At 34.5% G+C, this 17,351-nt stretch overlaps 1 protein-coding gene across 1 annotated transcript; it reads right to left on the bottom strand.

Moving 5' to 3' along the window:
- Positions 1-12,927: 12,927 nt before the first annotated feature.
- Positions 12,928-13,922, bottom strand: LOC131057276 (uncharacterized). Its single transcript, XM_057991450.2, has 2 exons — positions 13,604-13,922; positions 12,928-13,562 (listed from the first exon to the last, which is right to left on the bottom strand). Exons 1-2 carry the CDS (start codon positions 13,920-13,922, stop codon positions 12,928-12,930), a joined length of 954 nt encoding a protein of 317 aa, XP_057847433.2.
- Between the last annotated feature and the right edge of the window lie 3,429 nt (positions 13,923-17,351).

The following is a 17,351-nucleotide window of genomic DNA, read 5'->3' on the forward strand; positions in this document are numbered from 1 at the left end:
GTCAATGTCAGGAACTTGAGAGAATCCTTTAGCAACCAAGTGAGCCTTATGTTTATCAACCAACTCATTTGAGGAAAATTTTGTTTGATAGATCCACTTGCATCAAACAAGTTTTATTTCCTTAGGAAGAGGGACAAGATCCCAAGTGTGGTTCCTCTCCAAGTAATTGAACTCTTCTTGCAAAGTTGCATCCATCTCAAGAACACTTGAAGCTTCTCGAAAGGATTGCGGATCAAAAGATGAAGCAATAAAGAGATGTGAAGCCTACTGAAATTGTGACCTTGTTCTTCTAGTATCTAAAGGATCGCCAACCCAATCACCCACTAGCTCTAGTGTCTTACAAGCCCAAAGAGGTCTTGAGACTAGAGAAGCTGGAGGAGAATAAACATCCTCTAAAATGATGATTGTGGGAGGAATGTAAATTCTCATCATCACCATGTGAAGTGGAGAAAGAAGACTCCTCATCAAAAGCAATCGGATTAAGATCGAAGAACTATCATCATGATGTAGTGGCTCCAATATGATAGTGGATGGAGAAGTGGTAAAAGAAGACATAGAATGACTCTCCTAAAAAAAACTCCTCTCAATAAACAACTCATAAATGGTAGGATCATGAAGCTTGTAGCCTTTTACATCATTTGGATATCCAATAAATATGCAAGTCTTACTCTATGGATTTATCCTTGCATTGCTCTACTAGAATGAGGGTCCATGCATGAGAACCAAACTCTCAAAAGTGCTTAACTAAGGTTTTTTGACTAGTCCAAGCTTCAAAGGGTGTTACCCCCTTTACAGCTTTGTGCAACGGATTCGGTTATGGATATAACATGCACAGTGAATGGCTTCTACCCAATATGGTGGTGCCAAATATTTGGAGTGAATCATAAAAAAAATTATTTCTTTCAAGGACCAATTATTTCGTTTTGCAACTCCATTATGTTGAGGACTGTAGGGAACTATATGTTGCAATTCAATGCCCTTAGAGATACAAAACTTCTCAAACCTATTGTTGACATACTCTCCCCCCCCCCATTATCTGTATGCGGAACTTTGATGGATTTCCCAGATTGTCTCTCTACAAATGCTTTGAAGTCCAAGAATGAACCAAAGAGTTTAGAATCTTGTTTGAGAAAAAATAAAAAGGTGTATCTAGAAAAATCATCAATAAATGTCAAAACATATCAAGCTCTACTGATGGATGGATGTGGAAATGGTCCAACCAAATCACTATGTACTAACTCTAAAAGGTGTGAAGTTCTCCAAGCTTTACCTTTGTCAAATTTCTCCTCAATATGATTGCCAAGAATACATCCTTGACAAACACCATTTGAAAAGTGAACTGGAGGTAATCTTGTAACCATGTCATGTTGACTAAGCTATTACAAGTAGCAATAGTTTAAGTGGCCAAACCATTGATGCGACAAGTTACTCACTTCATTAAAATGAGTGAGAAAAACAAATGAAAGAGGATCGAGAAGAAAATGAGAAAACAAATAAAGTAAATACTGATGATTTGCTTTCCCAACTGCAACTGTAGAATCATTGTGCAACTCACAAATTACCACTAAATTGGGAGAGAACTCAACCCACTTGCCTAAATCTATGTGAGTTATCTAATATACTGATAGGAGATTAGTTGATAGTGAAGTCACACAAAAAATATCATGGAACGTGTCATCCCCCACATCAATAGACCCTCTCCCACAAACCTCAATAGGTGTGTCATCACCCATCAAAATAAAAGGCATAGAACATGGCTCCAAACATGCAAGTTCGTCCTTTGATGAAGCCATGTGGTGCAAGGCACCTATAACCCAAGTGGATGGTGGTGAAGCAAATTTTATAATGGCCTTTCCCTTTCCTTTTTCCTTGTTGTTTTCTTTAGCCTTCTTAAACCCCTCACTTGAACTTTGTTTTATTGATTCAGGTACACTGATATTATTATTTTCAAGAATTTCTGTCAAGTGATCAATTTGTTTCTTCAAACATTTATGCTCATCATGATGGGGTCTTTTACAATAGGCACATTTGACCTTGTCTTTCTTAGGCTTGTCACCATTAGAATATTGGGTCTCATTAACTACTTTTGAGGTAGCTTGTTTCTAGTCCTTCTTCTCACTAGTATTATTTTGTTTCTTCTCCTTCTCGTTGCTACTTTGTCCTTTCTAATTTTTTGTGCCTTGGTTGACTTCCAGGGCATGTGACTTAGATGATTTTAGAGTGCCCATCTAGATTAGCTTATCTTGCTCCCATGTGAGAGAAATAGAAAAATCATCTTAATGATGGCATGGTAAATTGAGTCCCAAGTGCACCCTTAGTAGCATAGAAGGTAGAAACAAATATTGAATATTCAGAACTTAGCTTAGAGAGAATACTAAGAATCAGTTGTTCATCTATCTTTTCAATTTCCCATTGCCTTAACTATGGTCTTACTAATTTCAATTTTGTGAATAAATCTTGGATTGTGTTAAAATTGGTTGGGCTTAGACTTATGAGTTCATTTTCCAACATATGACTCCTCATTGAATCCTAATTTCCAAATAAAGTTTCTAACTTGTGTCCGAATTTAATTAGGAGTACTCAAATATTCAATATGAAAGAGTTAATCAGGAGATACAGATAAACACAAAGTTTCATATGCTTCATCGCATCTATTGAACCACTTAGGCATTTTTGCATCTACAATAGGTTCAGTTTCTAATCCCATTACTATCTTATGCAAAACAAATTTGCTTAAGTAGATTGTCATGTATGATTTCCACTCAAAATAATTGTAAGGAGTTAAATGGGAACTGTTATTTGATCCATGATGTAGAAATGTTGAAAGAAGTGCTAAAATAAAGAGAACACGTGAACACCAGTATACCCTCACCCTTTTCAGTAGTCTTAAAAATCACCCCCCCCCCCCCCTCCCAAGATATTACAATGCTAACACTTTATATTTAAGTGTGATTACAATTTTTTTCCCAAATTCTAATAATGTTAAGGCTCACCATGGCCAAAACTACAATCACATAATCTAGGAAAAAATGGTTGTGTAGTTGTGTTCAGGACCAACTTTGGCATGAAATATTTAAAAAAAGAAAATAATAAATCCAATCAAGACAAATATCGATGGAAAGAGTTTATCTTTATCTTTCCAATGATATCTTTTTTGCTAAAAATCGACACCTAAACAAAAAAGATATGAATTTTAAAAAAATTAATTTTGTCCTCCAAGAAGAATTTTTCTTAAAAACAAAAATTTTAATTCTGATTTGATTTATAAGAAATCTATCTACTATATGCAGATAATATCAAAAACCCAAAAATATTTTTGAGCTACAAACTAAACCCAAAAAATGTTTTTTTAATCTAGCAAGCAAAAGCCCAAAAAATAAATTAAATTCAACTTTCTACAACCGAAAAAATGTTCATGTGACACTTTTTGGATAGCAATTTCCACAAGATCTAGTCAATATCTGCAAAATCCAAAAGATGCCCAGATGGTATTTTGAGGCTGACAAGCAAACCCAAAAACTGTTTTTCACTTTGACTTGTAGAAGATAGAAATTTGATGCAAAAAAGAAGCCTCCTCCAATCTTTCTCCAAATTCCTATGCTCTGATTTCGATAAGAAGATAGTCAAATATAACTTTCTTAGGTCTTCTAGATGGTATGGAATAGTTGAGAATGCCACTAGGATTACCAGCAAGCACCCAAATTTTACAAAATATTTGCACAAAAAACACCAAAAATTAGAGTTTTCATTCAAACTTTTCTGATTCTCAAGTTTATATGAAAATGCAAGAGAAGAGCATACTCAATTTTTAGGAAACCTATAGAAAACCTATTAGCCCCCCTAGATCTCTCAAATAAGGAAACTAAAATCCATTCTTGCACTAGAATGGCTCTGATACCATATTAGAATCCGAAAATATGAATAACCCAGAATAACTAGTGCAAATGAATAGAAATAAAACTATGAATATAAATGATACAATATCAAAATAACAACGTAGAGTTAGTCTCCAAGAGAGAAATGCAAATGTTGCAAAAGCAAAATAGCATTTCGAAAATGCAAGAGCAAAAATTTGTAAAATGCAATTACAATGCAATAGAATGGAATACAAAGACTAGCTGGGAGTGAGTATATATAGGAAATGAGAGAGGGGAGAGGTAGCAAATACAACCAATGGGAAGAGACCACCACAATAGCCTAAAAAAGGCAAGTGTAACTCCCATAAAAGATGTCGACACCTTGCACCCACTCACACTAATACTCATTTAATTAATCCTAACAAGCTTTAAAACAAATGGAGGAAAAACTTATGAATTGGAAAATAAATAACCAATTTAGAAATAAAAACCTACACTAATATTTTTAGATTTTTTAGAATATCATCTACATGAATAGGATTTGTGAGATCGTTAAATATATTAATTGGAACCAAAGAGATGCTACATATGTATGTGCAATGAACACTTCCATCTAGAAAAGTTTTGACCCAAATCTAATTTACCTAGAATAAATCTAGCTTAAACATGTTTTAAACAAAAATTGACTTTCCATAGGAAATACTTAAATTAAGTTGTGCTAATAATGGCCTAAAGTGGGATAGACTTTTAATTTTTACCCACTAGTTAACAAGAATAAATCCTTCGTGAGCTATTTATATGAGATCAAGGATAGGGCTAAGGGGACTAGATCAAGAGTAGAATGGAGAATAACAAGAATAATTACATGTTACAATAGACAATAAACTATGATGAATGGGATTGGAAGATGCATTCCCCCCTCAATGTCATTAGAAACTAGTTCAATCAATTGTTATTCTATAGTTTCTTAGTTAAATAAAATACACAAGACCAAAGAGTTCCTCTTCATATGCATGGAGAGTTTGTTCCTTAGTTAAAGGATTTATGTGCAACTATGGCAAAGTTGCTCATTACAAAAAATCATACATTTTTTCTCCAATATTTTTTCTAGGACAACCTTCAAACCATGTAGACACAATTTGTTATAGTTTGTGTATGCATTATAAATATTAAGTTTTAACTAAATTCTATATGATAGAAGCTTTGATAAATTCAAGTGTTTTGTCAATGTAATGGAATTATTTTGGAAGGGAAGACAAAAACCTTCAATAAATGGTGATGTGATGGACAAGAGTTCCAAGTAGTTGTGAGAGAAAATATAAGTATCATGCAAAAGTAAGGTAAATGTTGAAAGAGATTTCATAATTGACAAGTTAGATCAATCAAATTTGTTGTGATAGCACCAAGTGCAACTGACAATTTTGACCAAATTAAAACATGTCCCATAAAATCACAATAGGATTTTAAAAAATGACTCTTCTTCTCAATTCATGGGATTTACTTTCATTCTTAGTTAGTTCATGCGCTCATCTTCTAATATAAAAACACATGTTGGGTATGTATTTTTTATTTCTTCCTTTTGGAGGGATCGTTCTTTTCCAATCAAGGAAGAATTATTAGATTTAAAATTATGTTGAGAGAGTTGCATTTAAATTATAATAGTCTTAAGATTAGAAACAATTATAGGCAAAAATGCACTACCATTGTTCTTGTTGGTTGTGTGGTTATGTGTAGTCAGTGGAGTTTGCTAAATTATGTGTGAGTGATCTAATGCTAGAGAAGATCTTACATTTCCCTTAGAGGGAGTAGTCTTGCACAACTAATATTCATAATGGCTTATTTTGCTATATCTTTTTTCTACATTAGATTTTTTAAAGGATCATTCTTACTTGCATTATCTTGTTATTGTGATTATGTTTATCATTTTTCAAATTACTTATTTAGCAATGATGTTATGAATTTATCACATCTAAGATACATTAAGTTTCGATAAAAAGGAATTTTTTTATCTTTATTGGTTTCAACCGCCTACATTTCTCGATTTTAGCATCTGAGCTAGCAAGAAACAAATCAAATCAATATAATATTAATACTGGCAATTCCTCAAATTGAAACTTTGTGGGGCTTAGAGATCATGTTGGTATTAAAGAAGGGTATTATTTTACTTATAGGAGTTGCTAACAAATTTCAAACTTATGTGCATTGCATTTTATTAATTTACTACTTGTTGTGATTGAAAATTGAGGTGGAAGATTGGCAATTAGAGAAGTGAAACTAATCACAATGAGTTTGCAAAGAAGGGAGTTGCAAATAGTGCATAAAAAGTTGTAGAAGGAAGTAATTAGAAAAGAAAATTACCAATTTGACTAGAGATGAAATTTCTATACTATTTCAACTGAAGTCAAATTTCACAAGTATCTAACTAAGTTTGAACTCATCCTAAAGAAGAAAATTTTATACAATCACATGATTGTTAGTTCAAAATCTTGATTTCTACATCAATGAAGTTGCCAATATGTCACAAAGTTGGTACTTGGTTGTTTCTCACTTTTGCATCATTTTTTCCTATTATATACTAAATAGACTTGGTGCATTTTAAGTACTTTTCCATGGCATGGTTATTCTAACTTTGAGTTTTTTTCATCATAAAATTCTTGAAAAATATACTAAGCACATTAGAAAGCAATTTTTCAACCTTTTTAAGGAACAAAATTTGTATATTTGAGATAAATTCTAGACTAAAATATATTCATCAGAACATTTGATATTATATCAAAATACATTTATCTCTATCCACATATATGGCACTCAACATACATGCCTTCTTTATATAGGTGTATTGTTACCTCACAAAAGTTGGGTAGATCATGCACATTATAAATATTGATAGTAAGAGATGTTGTTTTACTTACATAGTGCATGTCCTTGTGTAGCATTAATATATGAGGTAACATATGATTCATATCAATGGAATCACAAGTCACATGTTACAACAATACGTAGCATGTCCATATCCATAAAGTAGCTCAAATATGTTGCCAACATATAACTCTCTCCATAGTACTTGTGTCATATTTTGGCTGGGTGAATAGCACAAGTTTTGGTGCAAACAGGAGAATGTTGTTTATCAAAAATTTGTCTCACCCCTTAAATGCAACATCTAGTTTTTCCTTGCGCACTTGAATCCTTTTATACTATGCCTTGGTTGTGGTGTCCTCTTCCATGACCTCCATATACGTTTTAACAATGTCCATGATGGTTTGATTATATTTCGACAACCATGATTCAATATCTTTACCTATCTAATAGATATTTGCAAATAACTACTTTATCTATGTAGTTGAATAGCCTAACCTTGTGCCAGATCATTTTTAAAACCTTAAATCTATCATTCCACTCATAGCATTCATTGAATCCAAGTATATATCTATAAGCTTACCTTGAATTTGAAAAACTAACAGAAAATACTGAGAGGGGGAGAGGGTGAATCAATATTTTAGGATTTTAATAAATTTTAAAGGCATAAGACTGATAACAACACATTCAGAAATACAAAGACCAGAATTTTATCATGTGGAAAACCCAACAGAGTAAAAAAGCATGGTATTCACTAACTTGCAAAAGAATGGGCACCAGCCCAGTTACATAATAGAGCTCCAACTCTAGCTTATCAAGGCTTCAACCTCTTTTACAACTGAAGCACCAACTTATGATCTTTAAATTTCAACAATACACATAAAGGCTTCAACCTTCATAAATACAAGGAATTACAAAAGCTATATCCAGTTTTATACTGAAATGTATAAAACACTTTGACACAGAGAATACTTATTCATTATCCCTGAAATATCTATAGCACAGACTACAGGGAATACATATTTTTGCTATCAGGATGACATGAGCATGAGCACTCTAAAGAAAATCTTTACACTATAGATTCAATCGCCTTCAACTATAACAAATTGAGGCACTACAATTGAAATTTCTTCTACATGCTCAGGCAGACCCTTTCAATATCATTCAGCACAAATACATAGGGCTTCTAACAAAACCAATTAAAACACTACCCAGACTGAAACGAAACATGCAGCTTCCAACATTGTCAACTCAGCATGATACACAGCAAAAATGACTTCTCAGCTGCTTAACCACCTTTTCACATCATTCCAATTCAGACTTAAGTCATCACTCATACATTGCTTAATCGAGATTTCTAATTCATTAGACCTTTTTTTTAGCCTCAGTCTAACGTCCCCAAAGACATTAATTCACATCCCAAACTTCAAAAAGAGAACTCACTTAAGAGTCGCTTATGTAACTATCCACCTAGAAGATTCAATCTTTAGAAAAATGTATCTTAAGCAACCAGCGACCACACTCAGAAGGCGTAGAATTAACAACACAAGAAATGCTTCAGACAAATCCTAACATCCAAGTGGCATGCACAACCAGTATCACCCAAAAACAACTTCGACCTGTATATCAAATCACGCCAAAAATACGATATGGATAAATAAAAAATGTGTTGTTAATTCAACCTCATGTCCAACTAAAAGCCTGCAAATGAAATTGATTATGACTTTTTTTTTTAAACGGCTGAAAAGATACGCCTACCCAGTCTGAGAAAGAAAACGCTTCCAGCCACCAAACACACTAATATTCTGAAATTGCAGAGCTGACATACTCCAAAACTATCCACGAGTCCTCAGTTGTTACAAACCATTTGCAGAGAAAGAGAGAGCAGCCACGACAGTCACCAGATTGAAACGCCATCCATAAGAAATCAAGAAAAGACAAATAACACGTGTTCAAATGAAAGAAGTTGATATCACCACGTAAGAAAGGCATCACAACCTCACAGAAGGAATGACAACAATTCAAACACACCTACGTGGAAAATTCTATAGCTATACGAACTCCATCAGACATGAATATCCAACAACACTCGAAAACAAAACGGAACCCAAACACAAAGCTGGTCACATCGATGAAAAGTATACAACCAACAATCTCCCCCTATTTTTTCATTGATGGAAAACACTTAAAGAAGAACAATAAGAACTCCCACTGTTTCGCTACTCCCCCTTTTGACATCAATGACTACAAAAATGAAGATGGAGCATAAAATAAAACAATAAATGCTCCCCCTAGTTGATGTTGCAAATCAGTAATAGAGTGAAAGAACTCCAAGCTTATGCCTGAGATATTCAAAATATTCCCGTGGCAATGGCTTTGTCAATATATCAGTGATCTTCTCTTTAGAAGACACATATTCCAGCTTGACAATCTGATTAGCAGTTTGTTCATGCAAATAGTGGTATTTAATAGGAATATGTTTAGTACGAGAGTGCAAAATGGGATATTTTTTGAAATGTCAATGGCACTCGTGTTATCACATAAAATAGAAATGGGATCATCATACACAATCTTAAAATCTTGCAATATGTGTTTCATCCAATTCACCTGAGTGCAACAAGATACAGCTACTATGTACTTTGCTTCTATTGTAGATAAAGAAATAGATGTTTGTTTCTTGTTGAGCCATGAAACAAGACAGCCACAAACAAAGAAAGCACATCTACTTGTGTTTTTTCTATCATCAATGGAACCTCTCCAATTTGCATCAGTATATGATGTCAGTGTAAAATCTGAGCATTTAGAATACCATAAACCAAAGTTTATTGTACCCTTAAGGTATTTAAAGATCCTCCCCACTGCCTGCACATGAGTCTCTTTTGGTGTGGCCCGAAATCTAGCTACATATCCAACAGCCTGGATAATGTCAGGTCTTGTAGTTGTAACATAAAAAAGGCTCCCTACCATAGATCTATAAAATGTCTGATTAACACTAGGAGATTCATCATTTTTACTGAGTTTACATCTTGTTTCTATGGGCGTACTAACTGGATTACAATATTTCATTCTAAACCTTTTTTAATATTTCTCTAACATACTTTGTTTGAGAGATAAATATGCCATCTGATAACTGTTGAATTTTAAGACCCAGAAAGTAAAACAACTCACCCAACATAGACATTTCAAATTTTTTCTTCATGTTTCAGCAAACTCCTTAATCATACCAACATAATCACTCCCAAAAATCAGATTATCTACATAAACAACAACAACTAAAATGTTGTTACCTTCTCCTTTTATAAGTAAGTTGTTGTCTACAAATCCTTTTCTGAAACCTTGTTGTTGCAAGTACTTGTCCAGCCTGTCATACCAAGCTCGTGGAGCTTTTTTAAGTCCATATAAAGCCTTTTTCAGCTTGCAAACATAATCAAGTTTGTTATTTAACACAAAACCATTAGGCTGCTCAATATAAACTTCTTAACTTAAAAGTTAAATCACCATTAAGGAATGCAGATTTAACATCCATTTGAAACACCTTGAAACCTTTATATGAGGCAAAAGAAATAAATAGTCTAATAGCTTCTAGACATGCTACAGGTGCAAAGGTTTCATTATAATCCACACCTTTTATTTGAGCATACCCTTTACAAACTAATAATGCTTTGTTTCTTACCACTTGACCATCCTCATTTAGCTTGTTTTTGTAGACCCATTTCATGCCAATGGCATTCTTGTCTTTGGGTCTAGGCACTACCTCCCATGTGTCACTCTTTTGAATCTGCTCAAGCTCCTCTTTCATAGCAGCTATCCAATGTTTATCTTCAGCTGCTTCTTCAAAACACTTAGTCTCAAACATAGAAAGCAAAGAAACATCTCCATCCTCAAAATAATTGGCATTCCTTCTAGTAGCTCTAGTCCTATTTTCAGGCAAAATCTTATCAATGGGATGATTTCTTTGCACAAATTTAGAAGGATCCTTGAAAGAGGTCTTACCAACTTCACTCTCTGATTCATTTTTAGAATGTGTGCTTGTTCTCCCATTTTGCATATTAGATGAAGAAGATGCATTTCCAGCTTGTGATTGTGAATTTTTTGGAGTATTCTGAGTGATATTATTTGTTGTTCCTCTTTGTGGTTGTGAAGAAGATTGAACGGCACTACTTGCCTCCTCCTTTTGACCATTGTTGCTACCATTACCATTCTCATGAGAAGTGTCAGTCATTTCATGAACTTTTACATTAACACTCTCAACAATTTTATGCAACCTTTTGTTAAAACATCTATAAGCTTTGCATTTTGAAGAATATCCCAAGAAAATACCCTCATCTAATCTAGGATCAAACTTACCTAGATTATCATCATCCTTTTTTATATAAGGAGGACTACCAAAAATCTTAAAGTACTTAACATTTGTTGATTTACCTTTCCACAGTTCACAAGGTGTCTTGTTATATTTGGCTCTTAACAAGCCTCTATTTTGAATATACACAGTTGTGTGAACAGCTTCTCTCCAAAAAGCATCACTAACCTTGGCCTCATTCATCATACTGCGGGCCATCTTTTGCATGGTTCTATTCTTCCTTTCAACAACACCATTTTGTTGTGTTGTTCTAGGTGTTGAAACTTGTCTCCTAATTCCATGTTGCTCACAAAAACTCACAAACTCATTAGAAGTAAACTCGCCACCATTATCAGAGTGCATACATTTAATCTTCAAATCCATTTCATTCTCAACCAATGCTTTAAATCCTTTCATTTTTTCTAAAGCCTCTTATTTTTCTTTCAAAAAAGTAACACATGTCATACGTCTAAAGTCATCTATCAACAACATAAAACTTTTCACCTTGCAAGCTTGTTGTTCTAGTTGGTTCACATAGGTCAGTATGGACTAACTCAAGTGGTTTGGAACTGGATAAGTCTTTGGGTTTAAAACTAGTTCTTGTTTGCTTCCCCATTTGATAGTCTTTGCAAACTACATCAGTTGGTTTTTTGAGTTGTGGCATATCTCTTACAGCTTCCTTCTTGCTAATTTGAATCAAGTTGTCGAAATTCATATGTCTAAATCTTCTATGCCATAGCCAAGCTTCATCATACTGACTTAAGCAACAATTTTCACTGTTAGAATCATCAAGAATATAAAGATTGTTTTTTGTCCTAGTAGCATTAGCAATTAGCTTTTCACTTTTTCTTATAGTGCAACAATTTCAATTGTAAGAAAGATCATATCCTTGATCACATAACTGACTGACACTCAATAGATTATGTTTTAAGCCTTTGACATAAAGAACATTCTCTACTTTAGTCTCACCATCATTTAAAACAGGGGTGCCTATACCTGCAACTCTTGCAGAAGAACTACCTCCAAACCTGACTTTACCACCATTCATCCTTTTAAAAGTATTAAATTTACTCTTGTCACCCGTCATATGCCTAGAGCAGCCACTGTCAACATACCATATATCCTTCTCATTTTGTGCAAGAAAGGTTGTTTGCACAAGTAAAGCTACTTCAGGACTAGGCTGCTCCTTCTTCTTCCACGATTTCTTGTTTTTCTCCTCTTTTTCATTTTGAACCACTTCTTAGACTTATCTGTCAAAACACTTTCACAGAACCTTGCAGAATGACCAAAGTTATTGCATTTATAACAAATAATATTGTAGTTTCGTAAAGGAGCAAATGAATTTCTACTTTCAAAGTTAACAATCCTCCTTAGATATCTCATATAGTTTATGGCTTTGTGACCATAATAATTACAAGTATAGTAGTAGCCATTAAAGAAGGAATTGTTGAATCTTTGAAAATCAAATTTTCTATCATTGCCATAAGAAATTCTTATACCTCTAGCTTTGGTATTCAGCTGCTCTTATTTAGGTGGTTTGCAAGATTGACCCTCTTCATGTCCAACTCCTTGCTTTTCACAAGATGGTCTTTGTGAATCCAGTAGACCATCAAGAGTTAAAGTACTCTTTTGTGATTCGAACTCCAAGCTCTACAACTTAGAAGTTTATACAATTTTACACAAAGAAACAACTTCAGCTTCAAGTTTCTCACAATTTAGCTCCTTTTCTTTTATTTGTTTTATCAGCTCTTCATCTGTCTTTCTTGCTTCTTCGGATTGAATTTTCAGATCAGCAACCATCTTTTTAGCAGCTTCTAAAGCCATAGATTTCTCAGAAAAATTGTTACTCTCTTCTTGTAACAATTGCTTAAGATTCTAATTTTTCCTCTTTAATTTTTTAATCTCATTTAGAGCACTAATCAGCTCTTGTTCAAGATCAACCTCTACTTCTTCATCAAAATATTTTTCTTCTTCTTGAGTGTCTTCTACAGCCATAAACAAAATTTCATCATTTTGATTTTCTTCCTCATTGCTAAGAAAGGAATCACTATCTTCTTTTGAATAAAGACTTTTCTTGAGTCTTTGAAACTTCTTTCCTTTTCTCACAAACCTCTTGGGATTTTTGAACTTTGAACTTCTTTCATCATCATTGTCCTCTTCTTTTTCATAGGGAGACTTTGATGCAAAGTGATCTATCTTCCCACAGTTAAAGCACTTCAAAGGCAGCTTTCCCTTGAATTTACCAGATCCTCTTTTTAATTTTCTAACAAGATGAGCATCTTCATCCTCTGAATCTTCTTCTGAGCTTTTGCTGGATTTTTGCTCCTTTTCTTTACCCTTCTTTGAAGCTTTAAAGGTTGTCTCTCTTTTTGATGAGTTCTCAACATTGGTATGCATTTCATACGCAGTCAGGATTCCATGCAGCTTGTCTACAGTGAGCCTGTCCAAGTTTGACATTTCTTCAACAACAGAAACTTTGGCATCAACTTTAGGGGCAGCGTGCGCAAAATCTTATGAACCACAGTTTTGTCTTCAACCGTATCTCAAAGACCTTTCAAGGCATTTACCACTTCATCAACTCTCAGAAAATAGACTACAGTACTCTCCTCCTCCTTCATTTTAAGACTCTCAAACTGCATTCTATAAGTCTGAAGTTTTTCTTTTTGAACTTTATCAACACCATGATATGCATTAAATAATTCTTTCCAAACTACTTTGGTTGTTTCACAATGCATTACTTTGACAAACTCAGATTCTGAGATACCATAGAGAAGTGCATTCATTGCTTTGGCATTGTTCTTGAACTCCTTCTTAGCATATGGATATGTAGGAGGTGTAGTTGGATCAGTATAATCATTCACAATACTCATCTAGACATCAAACCCTAAGGACATAATTTATGTCTTCATTCTGATACTCCAGAAGGCATAATTTGCACCATCAAACAGAGGTGCTCAGTTTGTAGCTAGACCTTCTAAGGCACTCATTTTTGACACAAGAAGGACCTACTCTCAGACTTATAAGATTTGCCAGAGAGAACTCACTTTGATACCAATTGAAAAACTAACAGAGAATACTGAGAGGGGGAGGGGGTGAATCAGTATTTTAGGATTTTAATAACTTTTAAAGGCATAAGACTGATAACAACACATTCAGAAAGACAAAAACCAGAATTCTATCACGTGGAAAACCCAACAGGGTAAAAAACCACAATATTCACTAACTTGCAAAAGGATGGGCACCAACCCAGTTACATAATAGAGCTCCAACTCTAGCTTATTGAGGCTTCAACCTCTTTTACAACTGAAGCACCAACTTCTAATCTTTAAATTTCAACAATACACATAAAGGCTTCAACCTTCATAAATGCAAGAAATTACAAAAGTTATATCTCAATTTTATACTGAAATGTATAAAACACTTTGACACAGAGAATACTTATTCATTATCCATGAAATATATATAGCACAGATTGCAAGGAATACATATTGCTACTATCAGGATGACATGAGCATGAGCACTCTAAAGCAAATCTTTACATTGTAGATTCAATCGCCTTCAATTGTCACAAATTGAGCCACTGCAACTGAAATTTCTTCTACATGCTTAGGCAGACCCTTTCAATATCATTCAGCACAAATACACAAGGCTTCTAACAAAAATATTTAGAACACTACCCAGACTGAAATGAAACATGTAGCTTCCAACATTGTCGACTCGGCACGATACACAGCAAAAATGACTTCTCAGACTGCTTAACCACCTTTTCACATCATTCCAATTCAGACTTAAGTCATCACTCATACATTTCTTAATCGAGATTTCCAATTCATTAGAACTTTTTTTAGCCTCAATCTAACGTCCCCAAAAACATTAATTCACATCCCAAACTTCAAAAAGAGAACTTAGTTAAGAGTCGCTTATGTAACTGTCCACCTAGAAGATTCAATCTTTATAAAAAATGTATCTTAAGCAACCAGCAACCACACTCAGAAGGTGTAGAACTAACAACGCAAGAAATGATTCAAACAAACCCCAGCATCCAAGTGGTGTGCACAGCCAGTATCACCCGAAAACAACTTTGAACTATATATCAAATCACGCCAAAAACACGATATGGATAAAAAAAAAATGTGTTGTTAATTCAACAACCTCCTGTACAAACTCCAGCAGACATGAAGATCCAACAACACTCTAAAACAAAATGGAACCCAAACACAAAGCTGGTCACATCAATGAAAAATATACAACCAACAGAGTTTGTGCAATTTTGCTTATATTTGTGAGTGTGGTTCATTGCTTCAACCAATTCCTCCAAGTTAAATTTGTATACACTTGCTGAGAAAGAATCCATCCTAACTACATAAAGGTAGAGGATGTCATTAGGCATAGATTATTAGTAGCATGGTCTTAAGCATAGTTCCCTTCTTGTGTTGTTCCTCTTGCCACTTTGGGTTCTTTTATTTCCTATCTAGTGGCCCCTTTGCATAATATATATTATTACAATATTTAACAAAAGGATAAAGGTGTATATACTCAAATGGAAAATAGGACTAACGACTGGTGGAGAAACCATCTAAGTGAAAGGTTAAATCAAAGTATATGGTGGTACCAAAGGAAACCTTAAACTTTCAATAAATTGATAAATAAGAAATGAAAGCTTAGAATTAATGCATTTTTAGTGTCCTAAATTGTACTCACCTATAATTTTGTCCTCACTTAGGCCTCACTTTGGCATTCGTCTTCTAAGGCCTTATCGTAATACTAATTATGTTCACACCACCCATCTACTTTACATTTTCATCAATTTTCCAGCTTAACCCCCAATTTGGAGTCTTGATTTCTAGTACCAGGACGTATCATGCCCTAGTCCCAAATCGGGACCAAGACATACCATGCCTTGGTCCTAAATCAAGACCAGGGTGTATATGTCATGGGCCTCTTAAATAGGCCCCAAATTGGCCCCCTCTAACAATCATCTTTGGTGAGTGAGAAAACTAGCCCTCTATCGGCCTGTTGCGGAAATTCAATTGGATTTTTGACAAGCAAGTATAAAAGGAGGTCTACCCCTCTCATTTTAAAACCTAATGAATTCAAATCGAGATCTACACTCTAGCAAATTCAAGTGAGCAAGTAATCAGTCTTTCATCAAGCATTGGAGATGGTATTCATGATCTATGTTTTATGAAAAGAACCTACATGAAACCCTAATTCCTTTGTGGAGACAAACAAAACTTAAATGAGGTATATCATTAGTGTTTCAATCATTTCCAGTCTTTCCCTTAAAAGGAAAACATTTTACTACAGTCTTTCATTTACATTCATCAATTCAATTTCATGGTTAATTCCAAAATTGGGGTTTGACCTAAACCAAACCCCTAGTCCCAACATATTTCACCATTTCTTTGTGTACAAAAATAGGTACAGAGTTGTAATCAAGAGGATCAACAAAATTCACAAAGACAAACAAATTCAGCTTTCGATGACGAGAAATTTAGAGGACCATTGCGAATTGATACTACCCGGTCCTGAAAAATCAGCCCAAACTTCTGGGAACATATCTGAAACATGTTATTTTTCTCAAATCTAGGTTGGTGGCTCCATACAACATTTGTAGCTTACTGGTTTTGTCAAATTACTTCAATAGTTCACTATCTTGCTCTAATCTTCAACAATTCAATTTGAGGAGAAGGGCCCTACCAAAGAAGGTTGGAATTTGATCAGACTCTTAATCTTCTAAGGCTACATCTATTAAATTCCATCTCCTCCCTAATGTGATGGTTAATTAGTTCATTTAGGGGTTTTATTATCTTAATTTAACCCTAACCCTAATTTTTCACCATTACAACATTATAATAACCAAACATTTCCATCTGCTCTTAGGTTTTTCGAAAATGCTCATGTCCGCTCCCTTGCATCTTCTCTCCCTGACGGTAACTTGGATATGGTCGTCGTCGTTGCACCTGGTCGTGCAAGAGTCTCCTGGGTGTCGATGGTTGCTGAGGGCCCTAGCCCCGAATCTGCTTGGGTGTCGCGGGATCCATCTAATGCCTCTAATTTACGCAGAGGGGGAGGCAGGGGGTTTATCCCAGTCTCCTGTGTCGCCTCTATCAATGTGAATAAGGATATCGATCGGGAAATAGAGAACAATGTGAAGGTTTTTACAGAACATAGTGTTATCTGTAGATTCAGGGTTATTTGGCCCAGCCTCCCAGAGCTGCATAAATGGATCTCTCAACACTAGGATCATCTTATTTCTGGTAATGTTCACATATACAATATGGCTAAAGGTTTCTTTG

Source organism: Cryptomeria japonica, chromosome 10 (assembly GCF_030272615.1).
Source record: "Cryptomeria japonica chromosome 10, Sugi_1.0, whole genome shotgun sequence".
In the NCBI taxonomy this organism is placed as follows: domain Eukaryota; kingdom Viridiplantae; phylum Streptophyta; class Pinopsida; order Cupressales; family Cupressaceae; genus Cryptomeria; species Cryptomeria japonica.

Coding starts and splice junctions, on each gene's coding strand:
- LOC131057276 (XM_057991450.2), bottom strand. CDS start 13,922: ATGAGTATTGTGAATGATTATACTGATCCAACTACACCTCCTACATAT. Junction 13,563..13,603: donor AGTGGTAAATGCCTTGAAAG/GTCTTTGAGATA, acceptor GTGGTTCATAAG/ATTTTGCGCACGCTGCCCCT.